A 20,769-nucleotide genomic window follows, 5' to 3' on the forward strand; every position below is an offset into this window, starting at 1 on the left:
GGGTAGAGAGAGAGAGAGAGAGAGAGAGAGGCAAGGCAGGCAGCTTGGCTGCTAGAGGTTAGGGTTTAGAGAAGAGAAAAGGAAAAAAAAAAAAGAAAGAGGTTATAAGCATGAATATATAGTAGGAGTAAAACAACGCCGCTTACTTATGTCGGGTCAGGTCGATAAACGACTAAAAAAATCCTTCAATGATTACCGACCCGACCTGATGTTGGTATAGATGTTTTAGTTTAATTTTTTTTTGTGAGGTGGTGAGCGGTTCAGTGTCAGTCGGTGGGCGGCAATCGGATAATTTGTTCACCCCTAGGGTTGGCAAAACAGGCACCCGGCACAACCCGTTTACGACCCGCGACCCATTTATGCTAGATCCAAACACGACACGGCATGACAATTTCACGGGTCGCCCGACGTGACTCGTGAAACCTGTTAAGCATAATGTGTCAAATCGGGTCGACTCGACCCGTTTAGCATATGAATTCACATTCATTGTTTTCCTGCATTTTCCTAGCATCCAAACAGAGACACTCAATAAGTAATTTACAAATAATAACAATACCTAACACAATATATTAAAACCTTATATATTTGTTTGTGTTTGTATTTTTAATTTGTTGTTTGTTTTCAAGACAAATACACTGACAAATTTACATTCATGTTACTAATTCCTAATACACTAAAAACAAAAAACACCCCTTCATTAAAATACATTAACAAACATGAAGATGTTTGATTTTAGTAGTGACACCCCTTAAAGCTTTATAAACTAAAAGGGTATGACCTTTCAAATCACGAGATGTAAATATACAAGAAGAAAAATAAATTATTTCCCAAAAAATCGGGATTCATGCATATATAATCTCTAATACGAAAACTTTATTAGGATTAGATGCCGACCAAGCATCACGATTATGATTTTAATACCCACAATAATGATGCTATAAAAATTGAAATCAACTATTAACATATCGGCGGACCCAGCGGTACCAGATGCGACATCGGCGGAAGAGAGACGGGGAGAGCAGAGATGTCGGTAGCGAGCGCTGAGCGGAGAGCAGAGACTAGAGAGACTGAGAGAGAGAGAGCGTCCAGCGGGTCTAGGCGTCCAGCGGGACTCGCAGGAGGAAGAAGAAGGGGCGGCGGGCGCGGAACTGAAGAAGAAGAGAAGGGCAGCACGACTAAAGGAAAAACCGAAAAGAAAGAAGTTAGGGTTTTCCGATTTTGTGTTCTCGGCTAAAACATAAATAATCCCATTCCCCTCCCCCCCCCTCTCCCCCTTTTTTTTTTTTGTTAAAGAGAAAAAAAGAAAAAAAAAGAGAGTTAATCATGTCTGATAGGTCACCCACCAGACTAAGTTAAACGGATCGACCCATTTATGACCAAAACCTGTTTAAGATAGACCCAAACCCACTAATTTCATGTCAGGTTGTCGGATCGTGTCAAAATTGCCGGCCCTACTCACCCCTACATGGTCAACTACACCTTGTTTTTTATTAGTTTTTTCTTATTATTATTATTATTTTTTAAAAAATTGAGTCTCTTTTATTTGATTTTTTTTTTTTTTTAAAAAAAAAAAAAAACTTAAAAGTTTAAGTAAATTTAATTTTTGAACTCATCATTTCATGTTAAAAATTAGAACGTGTTCATGGCAATCTGTAAAATGTAAATAAAGAGTAGTTTTAATGGGTTATTAAACCCCATCGTCAAAATTCAAAGCCCTACGGTACCCTCTTCCCCATCGCCAAAAGCGCCAAAGTCTCAAAAATCTCAATTTAACAATGAATTCGTACAAACCCAGCAACCGTGACTCCATTTTTCTTCAATCTCTGAACCCACTACACCTTTACACAAACCTCTCTCAAACCCCAAAACCCCACGCTCAGGAAACCCCCAACAATCATAGGGCACAAATACTCAAAGAAGAAACAAAGATCGAGAGGGAGATTATAAAGGCCGTCACGGCTGGGAAGCTCGACTCCCTCCGGCCCAACTCGGGGCAGTCCGTACCCATTGGCGAACACTACGTGTGCGTTTCGTCTCACGAGGAGCCTGACTCGGATTGCAGAGTTTGGGAGTGGCACGGGCACGTGGTGTTTTACGACGAAGAGAATGGGTTTGCGCAGGAGTACGTGTATGGGAATTACTTTGAGAGGACGATGAGGAAGGTGTTTGGGGACGAGAGCGATGAAGAAAGCGAGGAAAGGAGTCTAGGGTTGGGAGACTTGGTTGCCGCCATGAGTTTGTCGGACTGGCCGCCTCCATTTTCTAGGAAAATGGGTGCTAATTATTGCAGGTAGTTTCGATTTTGGTATGCATATGCTTGCGTTGTGTTTGGGTCTATATTACATTACATTACATTGAGTGTCAAAATGAAGTAGTTGGTGTTTTTTCAGGTCTAATTCAAGGAATCATTATTGGCTTTTGCATTAATTCATATATTGTTCTATGGGTTTTCTGTCGTTTTGGTATATGGCAAAATTTTCTTGCTTTGTTTCATTGTTTGTACGTGTTCATAGATATTACGCATTGCAGTTCTTTAAGGGTTGGGGTTTGCACGATTTTGTTGGTTGTTGCATGATTTTTGTATTGGCAAAGCTTTTTTGGTAAAATGCTAATTATCTGTATGGTTAATAAATGGTCACTATTATCTGATCATGGAATTTCATCGACATTTGTGGGTATGTTGTAGTATAATGTGTTTAGGTTTAATTATATATTTAGGATCCTCTTACTTATCAAAAAAATATATTTAGGATCCTCTTTCATTCGTTAGAGGTTTTTAGCTTTCAATATAGTTCCACCCTAGGAAATTTAAAATGCAGAGTCTTTCTTTTCTGTAAATGTAGCTTTTGATACATTTAATTCCTAGCATATCTTGATTTCATATGTGATTGTGTCTTTTGGTAATTTACTTCCTGTGACATTTATTTGGTTATTTAGCCACTGATTGTGTAAAATTTACTGTCTCCTAATCCTCGGAAGATGAATGGTTATGATTTGGTGCATGGGGAATGCATTATATATAAATGTATTTCAGTTACATGTGCATTGCCTGCTAAAAATTTTGATGCATGTGTTCAAGTATCCATCAGTGAAGTCTTTTGTTAAGAGAGAGTGTTGTTGCAGCAAAGCCTTTCCCCTTAAATTTAGTTACTCTGAAAAGGCTGGTTGCTCAAGTTCATACTTTCTCAAACTCTTATACAAGCACAACCTGTTACGATTCTAAGGATTAAGGGTTTAACCAAATTAGTATCCAACAATCCTAGGGCTTTTGTATCAATAGTTATGCCCTTAACAATTGGTATCATAGTATACACAACCACACTCTGTTACCAAATTATACAAACTTCAGGTACAACTTTCCCTTAAAAACTGGCCTGCAAGGGGAGGGTGTCCAAGAGCTTATATACACATGGTTAAGATTGCACTTAACCGATGCGAGACACTTAAAATCGTAACATACAACCAAGTTCCGTTGCCAACGGCCCACTCTATCGACATTGTCGATGGTAGCAATTTCTCTTTTGGCGATTCTACTTACCTATCAGTATTCAATGACTTAACACTATCCCATACATAATACCAAAATATTTTAATCCATCCTATAGGTTACTTCCTCCTGGACTCGGCCACAAAGTCGTAACCCATTCGATCTCATGTTTGACAAGCTGCATCCGATCCCATACGCAATGTGGTGGCGGCTATGATACCCAAATGAGACAAACCTCAGGTACAACTCATCTTTGAAAACTGATTTGCAAAGGGCGAGTGCCCATGAACTTGTATATATATAGTTAAGATTGCACTTAACTGATTTGGGGCACTTAGAATCGTAATAGAACCATGGTTGACAACCCATCAAAAAGTTGTTATACTATTGGGTTGCTCATTGAAAGGTCATCAATTTCAAAATTATTATGTTGACTGGATTTGATGAAGAATAATTCTTTAGGGAAGTTACTTTTCAGAAGTTCGCCCAAGAAGGTAGATAGGAGCTGAATCATTTTATAAACTAAGGATTTGGAATTAAAACCTTAGTGTTTCACCCATGGATGTAGGTTTTCAAGCCAAATCACATAGATCTTAGTGTCTTGTGTTCTTCAAACTTTTGTATTTTCATGTCTATTTTGTTTAAGATTCTGTGCATGACAGTAAATTATCATTATCATCAGAATTATTTGGTTGTTTTTGTCCACTTTCCATCTTGGGGGTTGACTTAAAAAATTGTCCTTCGCCATTATACAGATTGTATTCCTAAGGATTACTACAGGACTTATAGCACACGCTTAACAATGCCCCATCCTAATTACTTTGGGATTGGAATCATAAAGTCTTTGTTTGTTGGCGCAAAAGTTGTCTTTCTTGCGCATGACCAAAATAATCAAGCTCACTCTAAGCAAATACTAAGAGCAACTCTAGTAGAGTAGCTAAAAGGAGTCATAATAGTTATATTTAGCTATTATGAGTCAATTTTCGTCTCCAACAAATTAGCTCTAGAAGAGCTAAAATGCATTTTTTGCTATAGTGAATAGTAATTCTAGGTCACCTCTCTCTTTTGCTCTTAAATTGCGCAGCCCGAACAGGAAGAAATTTGCGGAGAAATGTTCAGACGAGGAAGAAGAAAATTATGCAGAGCAGGTAGAAATGGGTTTCCATATTTGCTCTGTGCGTCTTTGTTATTATACAGTAATGAGTGTGCAGAGTTGGTCCAAGGAAGAATGGGAAAGTAAATTTTTTTTTTCTTCAAACAACAAACAGGAAAGTGAAAGGGATTTTTTTTTTTTTTTTTGGATAAGTAAATAAAGTTTTATTGAAAGCGTAAGGTGCCCCTAAGTATACTGGAAGTATACACAAGGAAATGCCTAAGAAGGCAAAGAAAAACGAACAAGAAAATCAGAATAGTTAATCGACAAGGGTGACAAAAAGGCCACTGTCTAAAAATACAACATATGAAGGAACGAGGCAACAATATCCTCTAAGGAGTTCTCAATGTCTTCGAAACACCTAAGATTTTTCTCATTCCAAACACACCAAAGAATGCAAATTGGCACCATCTTTCAAACCGCAGCACTTCTTGGCCTTTCAGCCTTCCACCAACAGGCAAATAAGTCGATAACTCTTCTAGGCATAACCCAAGACATACTAAACCGAGAAAAAACATGATTCCACATAGTGGAAGCCACATCACAATGAAGAAGGTGGTCCACAGATTCCCCATCTCCCTTGCATAAGTAGCATCTATCCACAATGATGATCTTCCGCTTCCTGAGGTGAAAGGAAAATTAACAACAAATTTAGCTCCAACGGTGGGGGTTATGTCTTCCCCCATTTCCATGTCCAAAAGGGGAGAGATGAGAGAGTGTGGAAGAAAAGGTGTTGTTAAGAAAATATTTTTAAAAAAAAAAAACAAAAGTAAAATAATATTTAAAGAAAGTAGAGAATGAAATAGATAATATGTTGGAGTTTGTATAGAAAAATGAATAGGTAAAATAAAGAACAAATACTTTTTTACTAGCTAAAATACCTCTTATTGCTGGAGATGCTCTAATTGAGTTATAACTTGCTTCTTGTCATGGATGGTCTTATAGCCATCTTATAGGTTTGATATTTATTAACTAATATTGAATTACACTTCGAATTCTGTAGCTGTGGTCTCACACTCATCTGCAATATATTTGTAGTTCGTTCTCTTATCCCTCTAGTACGACATCTGTTCTCTTATCCCTCTAGTACAACATCTGTTTCTGCTTCTCTTTTTGATTTAGTGCACTCTTATGTTTGGGGTCCTGCCTGATACCAGAACCGTTTTGTTAAATGGTCCTTTTGTCAGATCTAGAGAGATACTTCGAGTCCTCCATCCTAGAAAGGAAAGATAGTTGCAGAAAGCAATCCTTTCTAGGCCAGAGGTCTTCTTTCTTATGTCGTCTTGGTAGCTCAAATCTCAATCTCTATCTATACTATACCTAAAATTGCCCACAGATCAATGATGCTTAAAGTTTAGAAAATATATTTTAAATATTGATTCGATCAAAATGTTTTCTGGTTGGTGTAGTCTTTAATGCGTTTGATGTTTTACGTTTTCCATTTAGTTTTGGTTTGAATGGTGTGTTAAGGCAAGAAGAGCCATGGTAACCAGTGTCAGAACCCTTCTTTAGTGTAAAAAAGAGTGCTGCAAGGCTAGAGGATTACCTCTGTGGTACTAGAAGAGGGATTTCATCATAATTGTCTGATATTTCTACAACATTAATCATAATTATCAGAAATAGCATTTATGATTAGAATTAATATATGTTGATGGTATCCCAGTTTTTAATTTGTCAATTTAAGACCTGAGTTAATGAAAATTTTAAATCTAAGACTTCTGTCCGTATTTTCCCCTCAAATATATAACAAAAATGATATGAGAATACTATTATGCCATTTCTATTAAAAAAAATTATATATATATATATAAAGGGATGGCTCTCCCCCTGACTGGGGTGACGGGCCCCTAAACAGAGGGGTGGTTCGTGGCCATCCCCCAATAGAATGGGTGGGTCTTTTTTTTTTTTTTAAAAAAAAGAAAAAAGAAAAAAAGAAAAAAATTGATTAGAATGGCATAATAGTATTTTCATGTTATTTTTTTGAAATATTTTCCATTAATTTATGTTATTTCTTTTTTGCCAATCTATTAGGTTTCTCTTCAATTTGCTTGGAAGCTTCGGTTCCTCTTAAACTAACCTAGTTTAACCTTTGAACGCACAAAAGCTCTCTGTTCTGACTGAGATATCCCTTTATTTGTTTTGTTTAACACCGTGTAGGCTTCAATGCATCTAATGCCTTTTGCGTTGAAGAACGAATGTGTATAAACCCTTTTTTCTTAGCTAAACCATTTTGTAAACCTTCTCCTCTGGATTGTTATGAGCTGAATTCACGAAATCTTTGAACAGGCTTTGCAATGCACACTGTTGTGCCATTAAATGCCACTGAAAATTTGTCTTTCCCTACTCTACTGTGCAACTTGGGTGTTTGTGATGCTTTTTTTTATTTTTTATTTTTTATTTTTTATTTTTTTTTTTTATAAAAAAAAAAATAAAATTTATTGTCCTTTTATATCATTGTTATGAATTTCTGTTTTGCACTTATTGATGTTGTTTTCTGATCGCTTGTTTTTCTTATGCGGCAGGTAATAGGAGCTTCTACATTACCCTGAAGATCTAAAGAACTATCCTTTTTTCTTTTCTTATTTCTTTTTTATTTTATGTTGTTGCCATTCAGTCTATAGATGTAGGTTATTTCTTTCTACGATCCTTTCTGCTGGGGATCGGAAAGTTAGAAATGTGCCGGTTACCACTATAGTAGTAGAAGTTCAAATTTAGATGGTTTACTTGTCCAAACAGGCAAGAGTAATGCTATAAGGAGGAGTCCTCATTGTGTCCTCCAAAATGTTACGTAGCTTTTAAAATCACCATTAAATTTGAGATGATTACTATTAGATTTTGATCAAATGGTGATTTTAAAGCCATATGACATTTAGGACACAAGGAAGACTCTAGTCCTCATAGATGAGAATTACTCAACAGCCAAAGGATATTATGCAGGCTAATTTATTGCTAATTTCTACCATTCATTTAAACCCTCCTACCATATGGCATCTTCAGTTTTCTTCCACCTTCATGGTGGTCACTTTCTGCAATTCCATGCTTGTAGTTTTTTGAATGCATGAAGATATCGATGTAGCTCGGTTTGTTAATGCTTTTTAGATGACATCTTTTGTGTTTTGTTTGAAAATGTGTTTTGATATAACATGAAGTTGGAAGTAGTTTTGAGTGTTTTATATTTTGGAACTGTTTGTTAATTTTTTATTTTGAATAGAGAAAAAAGAAAAAATTGTTATCAAACAAAGCAAATATTATCTTTTTGGAGCAGATATACCTGAAGTTAACCTGGACCTTTTGTTTGTGAACTGTTAAATTGTTGTTTAGCTGCTTGCACATACTTGACAATGCCTAAGATTTTCAGCTAGTTGATTAATCAGAAATCTTGCCTAGTGAAATGAAAATTTTGGAATCTTAAACCATTTAATCCAAATTCTTGTATGTTTTAAAGAATTCTCCTATTTTCTTCATTTTACCTCAGCAACAAATGTCTATCAGTAATGCTAAATACTACACTCTCATCATATTGAGTTGATATGACAATGCCTATTAGCTCTTAAATCAGTTTTTGTTAAAAAAAAAAAAAAAAAAATCCAGCCAGTAAAATGTGGGTGCAGGATATAGCATTACTCAATATAATTGAATTATTATCTCATAATACAATAATATACATAAATACACACAAAGCAGCCTCTACAAAACTTCGCATAGCAACTTCATATCTCCGTGAAATACCTATATTTTTCACCTTTGAAACTATTACTTGCTAGTCTGTAAAACAATATAAAGGTAGAAATAATCACGCAAGTCCACGACTTTGTAAGTAAATCGTTAATAAAACTTAAACCATGCTATGAGCTTGGTTTAAGTTAGTAATAAACATTAGAAAGACAATCGTTTGTAGAAAGAGTGTTGAGGAATTGTCATCAAAATATCATTAAGGAATAAGGATTAAACATTAGGTTATTAGAACAAATTATGCTTATAAGTAGTTATCACAATAATCATGTCAATTTGGAAGCAGCACATTTAGCAGACAATTTCAAGGCATATACTTGAGAAAATAAGCAACAGTTTTAAGACAAAAAATTATGCTGATGAAGCATGCAATATAATAGATATAATTATATCTTAGTCCATCACCATCCTCCACGTGGCTTATCTGTACCCATAACCATTTTATAATGAAATTTGTGTGTTCCGTGGGACATATAGCATAATACTAGTGCCTTGATAAGAGTGTTTAAAAAATGAATTATGAATCGTGTGAGTTTTATAAGTGCATATATGTAAAAGATAATAATTAATTGCATCATATAACATGGTTACCATAGATGATATAGATAAAGAATATATAGCATGTGCATACCAGTATATGAGCTTAACCATATGATTCAGTTTTATTTTAGTTTTTTTTTGCCTTGGATCCAACGGGGAGAGTGGTCAACGCAACTATGTATGGATGATGGTCACGCCTTGCGATACTGCAAGTTGTGTGGATCAACCAAGGTTGTGCTTGGTCGGACGGCTAGTGGTGGCTAGTTATTGTAACTCAATGGAGCACCGATATTGTAGCAAATGTTCCACGGGACGCACAAACCTCATCATAAGAGGGTTAGTAATACAAATAAACCATATGGATGAATAGCTATGACTTGTTCACATGCAATATCATATATTATTATTATAAAGCATTAATATGGTTTTTGCCTTGTTATTTTGACAATAACCCCATTGCATAATGCGTATGACTTATTATTCTTTTACAGATTTACTGAGTTCACTACATGATGACGTGTTTTCTCTTATGCTAACGGAATAAGTAGTAGACTTGTACTTTATTTTTTTCACATGTACAATATTATTGTTTTACATTCGGTTATCCATTAGAAGATGAAGTTTGGGAGGTTGAGCAGGAAACTGATGGCCATGGAGGACATTGTTAGACTAGTCTTTGAGGAGTAAGACCTTGAGTTGTCTAATATCTTGTGGCATGATCATAATAACAAATTGGGCAACAAATTCTTAGGATTTTTGTTGGGGTATTGCTAGATGTTATGTAGTTGCCATGAATACACTCGAGGACTTAGTATCTTTGTATTTAATGCTAACAACTTGTGTTGTAAAACTTTTAGACTTTACTTGGTAGTCGGTAGGGCCGTAAAATGAATAAAGCTATTTGTAAAGATGTTTGGGTTCGACTCGATTATTAAACAAGCTGTTCGTGAACACAAAACAAGCATCGGTTATTAAATGATACATATTCGTAAAAAACTCAGCTCAACTCAATTAACGTTCGTAAATAAGCTCGTATAATGCTCAACTTGTTTGTTAGCTCGACTCGTATATGTTAATATATAATATATAATGTTAATTGTAGAGAAAGAAAAGTGGGAAAAAGTCAAAGACAGATAAACTTAAGTTAGTGCCAACTCATAACTAGGTAATTATTAAGTGAGGTGTGAAGCTTGTGTCTAACTAAACTTAATTCATTGGTTCAAGGCCTCAACAGTTCAATTAGTTTCACCACATTTCAAAGATATAGGTAGGTAATATACCTACTCCTTCTACTAAAGATTCCTTCAAGTTAATTATTATCAACATTTGTTGTATAAAGGTTTCATTCATAAACAAATTTTAAATGCCATTTATGTACTTGTTTCCATTCAATGGCATTGTGAACATGATTGAAATTTTGTTTATTTCAAGAATAAATTATTCTTTATAAAGAGATATTGTCTTAAGAAGAGAAGTATAGCAATTTGTAGGTGGGACTTATTTGTTACACAGGCATAACACAAAGAGTTAATTGTTCAATCTAAAATCTCATAGATCTATTTATCACAAGGTCAAACCATATGGATCGGTTTAACAATTTTTCTTAATTATTAATAATAGACAAACATTTTGAACCGATTATTCCAGTGTTAGGTAGAGTGGAGAACATTTTCAAAATGGATATAATTTTCTTCAAAACTTTAAATTCAGTTTATAAAAATGTCAGACATTTCTTAGCACGTGAGAAATACGTTATTTTTTAATTAGTATAAATAGTAGAAATGGTTGGCATACGCAAAGAAAATCCAAACAACATGTGTTATCCCACCCAAAGTCTTTTAATTGGTATAAATAGTAGAATGGAAGAATCATTTGATGAATTAGTTCAATTTTCACAAATTTAATTATGATACAATTGAAGGGTTTGAGTTCATTTTCCATTGAATTTGTAACGACGACGCGTCGTTCTCACTCTTTATTTTAAAATTTTTGGAAATCTACTGAAGTATGGTTCCTTGGATTACAAACATCAAGGGCGATGGCGTAATTTTGCCTGAAAAATCAAAAAAAGAAAAAGCGGTTACTCATTTTCAAACGCTACCGCGCGAGCCAAAAAAAATGAAAAAAACAACTTCCCGCGCGAGCCAAACGCGTCCAAATTTTGCAAGCTAAAATCAGCGCAACCGTCGATCCGCGAGCCCACGTGAAAGCCGTTCAACGGCTAAAACAATCGCCAACTCACCGATCCGCACAGCAACCCCATGTCCGCAAAGTTACAATCTACCTCAGCCGTCGATTCAGTCTTTTTGCACAATAAACAATCCAACGGTCCATCCCAACACACGCCAAGTCATCAATCCGCGTGAAACTCCCTTTGTCCAATACAAGCCCACTTCTCCTCTCTATATAAACGCTTTCCCAACCCCTTACGTCTTCACACAACCATCTACTTAGCGAATCTCAATCCCTTCGACTTTTTCGTTTTACCCACCACACTCAAAGCAATTTCCGATGGCCCCCAAAGGTGAGAAGAAGCCTGCCGAGAAGAAGCCGGCTGAGGAGAAGAAGACCACGGTAGCAGAGAAGGCGCCGGCTGAGAAGAAGCCGAAAGCCGGGAAGAAGCTCCCGAAGGAAGGCGGAGCCGGCGCGACAGACAAGAAGAAGAAGAGGACGAAGAAGAGCGTGGAGACTTACAAGATCTACATCTTCAAAGTGCTTAAGCAGGTGCACCCTGACATCGGGATCTCTAGCAAGGCCATGGGCATTATGAATAGCTTTATCAACGATATCTTTGAGAAGCTAGCCCAGGAATCGTCCAGGCTCGCTAGGTACAACAAGAAGCCCACGATTACATCCCGGGAGATCCAGACCGCTGTTCGCCTCGTGCTGCCCGGTGAGCTCGCCAAGCACGCTGTTTCCGAGGGGACCAAGGCCGTCACCAAGTTCACAAGCTCTTAAAAGGCTTTCTGTCTAGGGTTAGGGTTAGGGTTTAATTTCAGTTTCTTGCACTTTTTTGTTTTGGTTTTGTTTGTGAAGAAGATGGATCCGCTCGATCCGGGTTATGTGCATGTTGGAAATGAAATGGAATATTTTTTGTTAAATATTTGTGTTTTGTGGAATTTTAATCTGAATTGTTGGCTTGGATTGGGTTTTCCCCAATTGATAATTTCTAATTTGTTACCCAAGGTGTTTGAAGGAATGTCGCTTTGATGGTGTTGCGGTGTTCTGGTTACAAAAGAAATTGTGTTGGTCAAATGTTCTCTGTGAACTGGGTTTTGGTTACGGAGTTGAATTTGTGGATAAGGATTGTAGTAGTGGTGGTGGAAAGCTGAATTATTCTGAGCGTTATGGTCCTTGTTTGGATGAAATTCCGGTTGTGATGCTGACGCTTCTGATTTCAGAGTTGCCAAATTGATAATTTTTACCTTAAATCCCTGAAGTTTTGGTGATGTTGTGTTGGGCAAAGATTCTCTATCTGAACTGGGTTTTTGGTTGCGGTGTGGAATTTGTGGATGAGAAGTGTAGTAGCGGTGGTGTAAAGCTGAATGAGTCTGTTAGGAAATGCATTTGGGTTCTCTTTGGCCTTTGAATGGGGTCAGGGTTTATGCTCTAGGCTTAGGGTGTCAGAGTTGGGTTGGATAGTGTAGATAAGGGTCTCAGGGTTAAGCTTGCGGTTACTCTGTTAAAGATGTTTGGAGGCCAGAAGAGGGTTTATAGCCCATATTACTTGAAAGTGGGAAATTTGAAGAAAAAATAAGTCCGGAAAACGAAGTCGAGGAAGGGGACGAACAAAAACTTATGTATATTAATTACCATCATGTGAAATTATGTTGTTTTTTTTTTCACTGAAAATGATGCATCATTTGAATATTAGTCACAAAGTGCTGGGATTTTTGTCAATTATTTACAAATTGGTTTGATCACAAACAACCCACAAACTGGTAGTTCATAGCACGATGGCTCTTAACTGAAACAGTTAAACGAGGCCCTTCTCCTCCCTCCTGGGCTGAGAAACACTGTTATAAATCTTCTACTTTTTCTTCTCACAATTCACAACCGGGAACCTCTATCTAAACCCACTTGTGAACCTCATAGACAGCTGCAATCAAACTCTTGAATTCGTTCTTGGCTCTGTTTCTCCGGCTTCTTCCCATATATATATATGCCCAATCTAACTTCGTTTGCAGCTGCAACATTTTCTTGAATCTACTTCTCACAAGGCTTCAAGTTCCGGAGCTCTTTGAGCAATAAATTTCCCAAATGGAGAGGCTTGAATACGATCAAACTCCTGACAATAAGTTCTTCTTGTGCCGTTCATGCCATAACCACATTGCGTTGGCGAAGTACTCTATTTGCAGGGTACGTAATAACTCTCTCTCTCTCTCTCTCACTTCTTCAGGGTTTTCTTGGATAGTGTTATACATGAAAAGGAAGGTCGACTTTGAAGCATTTGGGTTTCTTTAAGAATTTCATTGCTCTTTATATGACGTGCTTTCTGGTTCATAGTAATATATGCATTCAAGAGCCTCATTCTTGGAATGTTGTGTTTTAGATATATGCATTCAATAGCATCACAGCTTTGAACTAGTGTGTTTGGAGATGCTGCTCTGGGTTCTTCAGTTCCTCAACAATATTGTAATCTAACTTTTAAAATCATATCCTGATATCTGTATAGCAGAGGGTTTTTTTTTTTTTTTTTTTTTTTTTTTTTTTTTTTTTGTATAGACAATTTATAAAATTGTTCGATCATTGTTATAGGAAACAGTAAATTTAATTATTTAATTAATACTTTGAATAAGATGATTTAGAGAAACTTGAAATAAGTGGTAATAATGATTGGTGTTATAATGCATGCATAAATCATTGGTTTACAAAATATCCTATTTCTTATGATTGGTTCCATCCATTTTGCAGGCTGTCCACATGAGCGTCTTTGAGAAAGCGTAAGATATTATTCAAACTTCCTTCAATATTATATGATTCAATCCAATTGATCTTTCTATTCTATTTTGATCACCAAAGTCCTGTTCATTTATCTTGAAACATATGATGTTCGATCTTTGTAATTGTAATCGAGCCTTGAATTAAAGTTCATTGCATTTTCATCTTCCATTTTTATTTTTATTTTTTCCCATTTTAAATTATATTTTTCACTTATTATGTCTTAATTAATTAACACAGTTATGAATTCCTTATTTGAGATGTAGTGTCAACGTGCTGATTGACGGTCCTGCAAATTATAAGAGGATTGGTAATAGCACAGTGGCAGATGTGTTTTGCAGGAAATGCAAGAGGCTCTTGGGCGGGAAATGTGTAAATATCTCTATTTATTTTTCTTTTTGAGATTCTGATTTTTCAACTTAATTAGACAATAAATCAATTCAATTTATTTTTATTGAGGCTTTGATTTTGTTTCTTTTGGTTATATTTATTATGTTTAGTTATATTTTTCGTATTTAATAAATTGCCTATATTTAGAATGAATATCCTAGCAATTACTTTCTCTTCTTTTGACCTATTGTATTTACCATTATAAAAAGATTACTGTTGAATGCATGGAAAATGGGAGTTGAATAACGAATTTTAAATACTAGGGAAATTTCTGAGTTCCTTTTTGCTTTTCAAAGCTAACGAGGACTGCATTATCACACTCCAAAACAACTAATTAATCAACTTTGAGTTTTTCTAAAATTACTCATAAAGTTCAGTTTCACATAGTAAGTAACGTGAAACTTAATTAGAACCCATGAGTGTCTTTATAAATCATCAACTATACATGAGATCGGGGTGTTACAAATTTCTTAACTTGTTAGTGTTAGAGCACTAGCCGCCTTTAACTTTTCATCAATTTATAGAACTAAATTACTTTTTGCTTACTTATTTAATTGTATTCTATAATAGCTTCTCTTATCATTTCCCTATACCATTTAAATATCCTTTAAATTAAATGGTAGGAGAAAGATAAATCATTTAATTTAAATATTGTTTCAAATAAATGTTAAGGGAATAAAAGAGAAAATATAAAGTTTTTTTATATTGAAATAATGTTAAGGGAACCACTTTTGCTTCCCTAGATCTAGGTACAACTTTTGGTCCTTTTGATGTTTCCTTTATTTAGGGAATAATAAGAAAATTTGATTCAAGGGGTTTTTTTAGGAGTTTTCCGTATATTTAAAGAAGCTGTTGCTAGTGTTCTTAGAATTGAAGATGCTTTTCACTATATCCCGTTGCATCAAATTTTTTTCACTTTGATGAAGTGGCTACAGAACTACTCTTAATTGAAAGATAATGTAATGCTGAATATAAAAATAAATACAAAAAACTATGTGGTTCAGTCTATGACTACGTTCACAGGATAAAGCTCAAATGATTACATTTTGCTCTTATTTTTTTGAGTGATGTTTACAATATAACAGACTCCTATTTATAGGAGAATTAGATAATACAAATATACTTCAATTACAACTAGGTCTTCAACTGTGACTTCGTAATAGACTTTAACTGTAGATAGGTCACAAGCTTCAACTGTAGTTAAGTCACAATCTTCAATTGTGATTATCTTCGACCATAACTTGGATTAGTTCTTGATCTCATGATATACTTTAACACTAGCTGATTAATTATGTTCAGGTTGAAGTTGAAAAACCTCCCGGGGCAATCAGAGAAGGACCAATTTTCATTCCTTTGTAAGTTGTCAGCATGATCATTATGACACTGGTTTGTATGAACAGAAACATTTGACAAATTTGTGGGCACGCAGGAAGGAGCTCCTGTTTTGGAATGGACACGAGGCAGTACTGGCTATAACGACGACAGAACCACCTCGCACAGAGAGTTCAACAAAATCTGTCTGAAATTCATTGAGCATGGATGAAACTACAGTAGCACTGAGTTCTTCTTCTTCTTCTCCTCTTTTTCTTTTTCTGTCTTTTATTTCCCTTCTTTTTTTTCATTCTAGTTTGGTGGTTGACTTTGATGCTCACAGTATGTCAGAATTGTTGATGGTGGGTGGTTTTTTCAGCAAATTAAAGTGTGAAATTTCATGAAGTGGTGGTAAAAAATTGAATCTGGATAAAGGCTGTTTGAAAACAATAATAATTTTCGATTCTTCCTTATGTTTTTGTTTTGGGTTTCTGGGTTTTCATTGCTTGTAGTTTTGTTCTTTTAAGAACTGTTTTTTTTTTTTTTTTTTTGTTTTGAAAAGAATTTTAAGCTCATTTTTATCAAAATCCTCTCAAGTTATTTGTCGAATTTTAGAAAATTCAGACAGGTAACTATGAGATATTATTTATGAGACCCACCTAGAATAGATAGTTGGGCCGAAAAGAAATGATTTTTTTACATCTCCCATAAATCATGTATGAAAGATGTATAAAAAATATACATGTAATATGTCTTTGGGCCGAATTCTCTAAAATTCGAGCAAATAGTTTGAAATGACCTTCTCAAATTATTTGTGCTTGACAATTTAGTTCAAGGGCACCCCACATTATTCTCAACGCATATTAATGGCCACATTAGAAGGAGCCATAAATAATTAATTAATGGCTCAGCTTAAACAAAGGTTCGATCCATATAGGCCACGCCCCCCCCCCCCCTCCCCTCAATTCCAAAAAGAAAAGAAAATAAGTAAAATAAAAATTTAGCTTATTGGTCCTTACTAACAAATTTTTCTAGTCTCTGGCTCTTGGCCATAAGAACTTCTGGCTCCGTTTTTGAATCTTGTAAATTAAAACCTTAGGGTGTGTTTAAATCTTGTATCTCTCTCACTTGTAGTGATTTATCTATCATTCAATAAGTGACTGCAAGATAGTCATTGATCAAATTATAATGGTAATTGTGATCACTTTGTACAAAATATTCAAAAGTGTACTCATTCTTCCAACTATCTTCCTATAATCCATTCATAGTTTTCTAGTATAATTATATATAGATAGTAAACTAGAATATAGGGATCATGCAAACTATAAATTACCCTTCTTTTTATACAAAAGAGTCGTCGATCGACTTTCCTAGTTCTGCATTGCATGGTTCACAGATTTCTTAAATAATCTGCCATCTCTGTTCCTGTCTCCTGAGGGAGCAATATTCTGCATGTGCCAACCCACGAACTGTTAGTTAACTTAGTTCCCGCCACGCTGGCATTTAACTGAAACAGTTGAATGAGGATTGATAACTAAGCACCGCTATAAATCTTCTTCTTCTTTTTCTTTCTGCTCTTCTCTCTCACAATTCTCAAGCAAACTTTCAGAGCAACCATATTTCTCGAAGTATATACTTCTCATAACGTACACCTCAAGTTTCAGAGCTCTTTGAAATGGGGAGGCTCTTTCTCATTGATTACGATCAAACTCCCAACACTGGGTTCTTGTGCTGTACATGCTATGCCCATATTGCCTTGGCCGGAAACTTAGTTTACATGGTAACCAATCTCTCTCTCTCTCTCTCTCTCTCTCTCTCTCTCTCTCTCTCTCTCTCTCTCTCTTAGTTTTTCATAGCTAAGAAAGTCTGTTTCTTAATTCTTCTCGGTTTTCTTGGATACTGTTATACACACAAAGAAAAGTGGTTGCAAATATTCAGACTTTAAATTATTCTTAAGTCTATATATTTTGTGAATTTGATTGTTCTTGGGGTGTGCGTTCAAAGCATCTCAGTTTCGAAAAAGTGTTTGGAAATGGGTTCTTGATAAAATTTGATGCAGCTTCTGTTATCTTGAACTACTTCAACTTCAAAGACTATTTGATAAAAAAATGTAGAATAACTTGGAAAACAGAGTACGTGCATTCTTCGAATAAAAGTTATCTATTCTTTTGTTTATATATATCTAGATTGTCTATTGATCATTCCCCCTTTTCAATGTCAATTCTTTCTCATCGTACGTGGAGTACTGTAAGAATTTGATGTTATATATAATGCATCCATTGAGCAGCTTGTGTTTATATAAAAATCATGAAAAGAAGGAGAGATTCTTTTTACTTACAAGTCAAAATCTTTCAATCGCATTGCATTTTGCAGAGTATGCCCCACAAGGAAGGCTACTTTGAAAACGCGTAAGATATAATTCAAACTTCCTTTCATGCATTTAATCTTCTTCTTCTTCTTCTTTCTTTTTATTTATTTATTTTTATCGATGTAGTGTGAACCTGCTGATTGGTGGTCCGGAACATTATCGGAGGGTTGGTATTAACACAGATGCAGGTGTGATTTGCAACAAATGCTTGGGGCACTTGGGCTGGAAAAATGTAAATCTCTAATTATAATTTTGATCTTTTGAGATTTCTTTCTTACCACATGCACAACTCCCCACTGATTCTTGATGTTCAGGTTGAAGATGAAAAAGAGCCCCTGTTATGCAACGAAGCAAGAATTGTACTTCGTCTGTAAGTTAATTAGTTCTAAGCGTAATAATTATGATGCTATTTATTAGACTGCTATACGACTAAGATGACATGACAGTAAAAATCAACTCTTAATTTTTATTTTTTACAAGCTCACGCTGATTTTCACTGCTAATCATATATATAGTCTACTAAATAGGATTACTCTTCTATAAAATTAAGATACATTTGAATTTTTGTGGGTTTCTGATCTAAGAATTTGTGAGCAGGGTTAAGCTCTTGTTGTGGAATGGAGAACAGGTAGTGGATACATAAACGACTGACAACCCCGTATTTTGCCTTTAAGATGGATAGTTTTAGCCCTAATTTGATTGAATTAGACACTAGGAATAAGAGAGCAAAGAGTTCATTGGGTTCCCCTACTCACCATTTGGTTGGATTGGAATTTCCTACCCCCAATCTAAATTGTTGGGCGTTTTTGTGAGTTCTTTCAGTTTTGCTTGGAAGCAATTTTCTTTTGATTGCAGAATGTTGTTTGTAATCTTTGTGTGCTATTATAGCAACATTGCTTTATAAGGCCATCTGAAACATTTAAGGTTTATAATGAGGCAATTTCAATTTCGTTTCTAGATTTGAAATTTTGATAATTAGGTTTTTAGGTTTTTCTCTGGTTTTTCCAATTAATTAAGGATATATATATATATATATATATATATATCACTTCAAATGTCACGTGATTTTTGTTTGATGCAAACCAATTGTATGCGCCACGTGACATAGTTACTATAAATTACGACTATATCCTAACGGAAAATTAAAAAACGTTAATATATATATATATATATATATATATATATATATATATATATATATATGAGAGAGAAAATGTCTGTGCCCCCTCAATAGATGATCAGGAGGGGTGGCGGCCCCTCTCCTATGCTAGACAACTTCTCCTGACAGACCGTTGGCCACCCCTCTCTCTTATGAGGCCACCATTCATGAAAGTATTTCATTCACATAACAGCAATCTTGTAAGTGTGTATATATATAAAACATATGGATATATATATATAGCCTTTTCTTTACCTTTGTGTAAGTTTCTTTAAATTAATAGAAAATATGGCATTTAATTCGTCATATGTTCTACCTTTCTTTTGCTTCTGCAAATGCAGCATATATATTTTTTATTTTATGTTTTTCCTTTCAAAGGGGAAAGGGATGAAGCTGTACGTCGTTTCTTCTATCCTTGGATTCTACTACAATTAATACATCTGATATCAAATCATTTCGTTATTTGTCTGAGTTTTCTAGCCAACTCTAATATATACTTGTGTTTTTTTGGCGACAGAAATGTCCAGTCATTTCCCCTCTCTATCAAGGATCAGGAAGAGAAGGCAAAAAGACGTGAGTTTGTTCATGGGTTGTTGTTGTCCACCATTCCTGATGACAATTAATTTAGGAAGAAAGTTCCTAATGGCTGCTTAGTGGTCTTCAAAATTACAACCAAGAGCTCGATCTGCATTTATTTAGTGGATATGCCTATTAAGGTATTAAACAGAGAGTGTGGAATTTACGTTGCATGAGAACTCTTATCCTTAATTATATTTCCATTTTTAATGAAAAAAAAAGAAAGAAAGTATATTTCCACAAAATCGGACAATTCTTCCATTTTCGGTGCATGCATTCGATGCTCCCGAATATCCTTAAAAAATTAACTAGAGTTTTGGTTAGCTAGCCGCTAGGAATTAGCAATGTCATTGTTGTTTGGTAACCTCAAGTACTCGTTAGAAAAAATCGAAACCATCTCTTTAACAGTTTTTTTTTGTCGTTACTCTATAAACAAGCATCCTAAATTAATGTGAGAATAATCTTTTGAAGTGAAGACAGCCCAAGCCTTCTAGTGTAATCTCTTTTTGGACAAAGTATAGTTCGTAAGCTTCCATCACAAATTGAATGCGGCAAAAAAGATCATGATTCATTTGAATCCTCCCTTGTTTGAAATACATTGAGAGGATATATTGATAGTTCAACAAAATAGTCGCAGAAAAGGCTTTTGTGACCTTGCCCTTAGCTTCATGAACTTGCATCGTTAAGCATAACAACAACATGATGTTGATCCTCTTTTGCTATTCAATCATTCTTCTTTTATAGAAATACTACAAAAAAAAAAACGGGGGATTCGCCACGTGGCCATATAGTAACATGTCTTCCAAAACACGTTGCTATATGTAGGAAAAAAGCCAATATAAGCATATGGCCACGTGTACTTTTACACGTGGCCATATGGCCGTGTGTAATTATTCCACGTGGCCATGTGGTTACGCGTATTAATTACACGTGGCCACATGGACACGTGTACAAATTACACGTGGCTAAAATATTCATATTTTTTATAATTTTTTTTTTTTTCAGGAATTGAAATTTTTTCAAATTTAAAATTTTAGTCACGTGTTTTATTGGCCACGTTGCCAATTAGCCACGTGTATAATAAGACACGTGGCTAAAATATTCATATTTTT

The 20,769-nt window shown here is 35.2% G+C and overlaps 2 protein-coding genes across 3 annotated transcripts; both read left to right on the forward strand.

Moving 5' to 3' along the window:
• Nucleotides 1-1,688: 1,688 nt before the first annotated feature.
• LOC133877915 (uncharacterized) lies at nucleotides 1,689-7,612 on the forward strand. 2 transcript variants are annotated; one of them, XM_062316368.1, is made up of 4 exons: nucleotides 1,689-2,290; nucleotides 3,606-3,727; nucleotides 4,572-4,635; nucleotides 7,163-7,612. In XM_062316368.1, the coding sequence occupies exons 1-4, from the start codon at nucleotides 1,776-1,778 to the stop codon at nucleotides 7,164-7,166; spliced, it is 705 nt and encodes a 234-aa protein (XP_062172352.1). In that variant the 5' UTR covers nucleotides 1,689-1,775; the 3' UTR covers nucleotides 7,167-7,612. The 2 variants fall into 2 exon arrangements, with proteins under 2 accessions (XP_062172352.1, XP_062172353.1); XM_062316369.1 differs by lacking the exon at nucleotides 3,606-3,727 and having other exon boundaries at nucleotides 1,691-2,290.
• A 3,723-nt stretch (nucleotides 7,613-11,335) lies between these two features.
• Nucleotides 11,336-12,013, forward strand: LOC133878187 (probable histone H2B.1). Its single transcript, XM_062316700.1, has one exon. The coding sequence runs from the start codon at nucleotides 11,424-11,426 to the stop codon at nucleotides 11,868-11,870; it is 447 nt and encodes a 148-aa protein (XP_062172684.1). The 5' UTR covers nucleotides 11,336-11,423; the 3' UTR covers nucleotides 11,871-12,013.
• Nucleotides 12,014-20,769: the final 8,756 nt, after the last annotated feature.

This window comes from Alnus glutinosa, chromosome 9 (assembly GCF_958979055.1).
Source record: "Alnus glutinosa chromosome 9, dhAlnGlut1.1, whole genome shotgun sequence".
Taxonomy (NCBI): domain Eukaryota; kingdom Viridiplantae; phylum Streptophyta; class Magnoliopsida; order Fagales; family Betulaceae; genus Alnus; species Alnus glutinosa.

Coding starts and splice junctions, on each gene's coding strand:
- LOC133877915 (XM_062316368.1), top strand. CDS start 1,776: ATGAATTCGTACAAACCCAGCAACCGTGACTCCATTTTTCTTCAATCT. Junction 2,291..3,605: donor ATGGGTGCTAATTATTGCAG/GTAGTTTCGATT, acceptor TCCATCCTATAG/GTTACTTCCTCCTGGACTCG. Junction 3,728..4,571: donor CCAAATGAGACAAACCTCAG/GTACAACTCATC, acceptor TAAATTGCGCAG/CCCGAACAGGAAGAAATTTG.
- LOC133878187 (XM_062316700.1), top strand. CDS start 11,424: ATGGCCCCCAAAGGTGAGAAGAAGCCTGCCGAGAAGAAGCCGGCTGAG.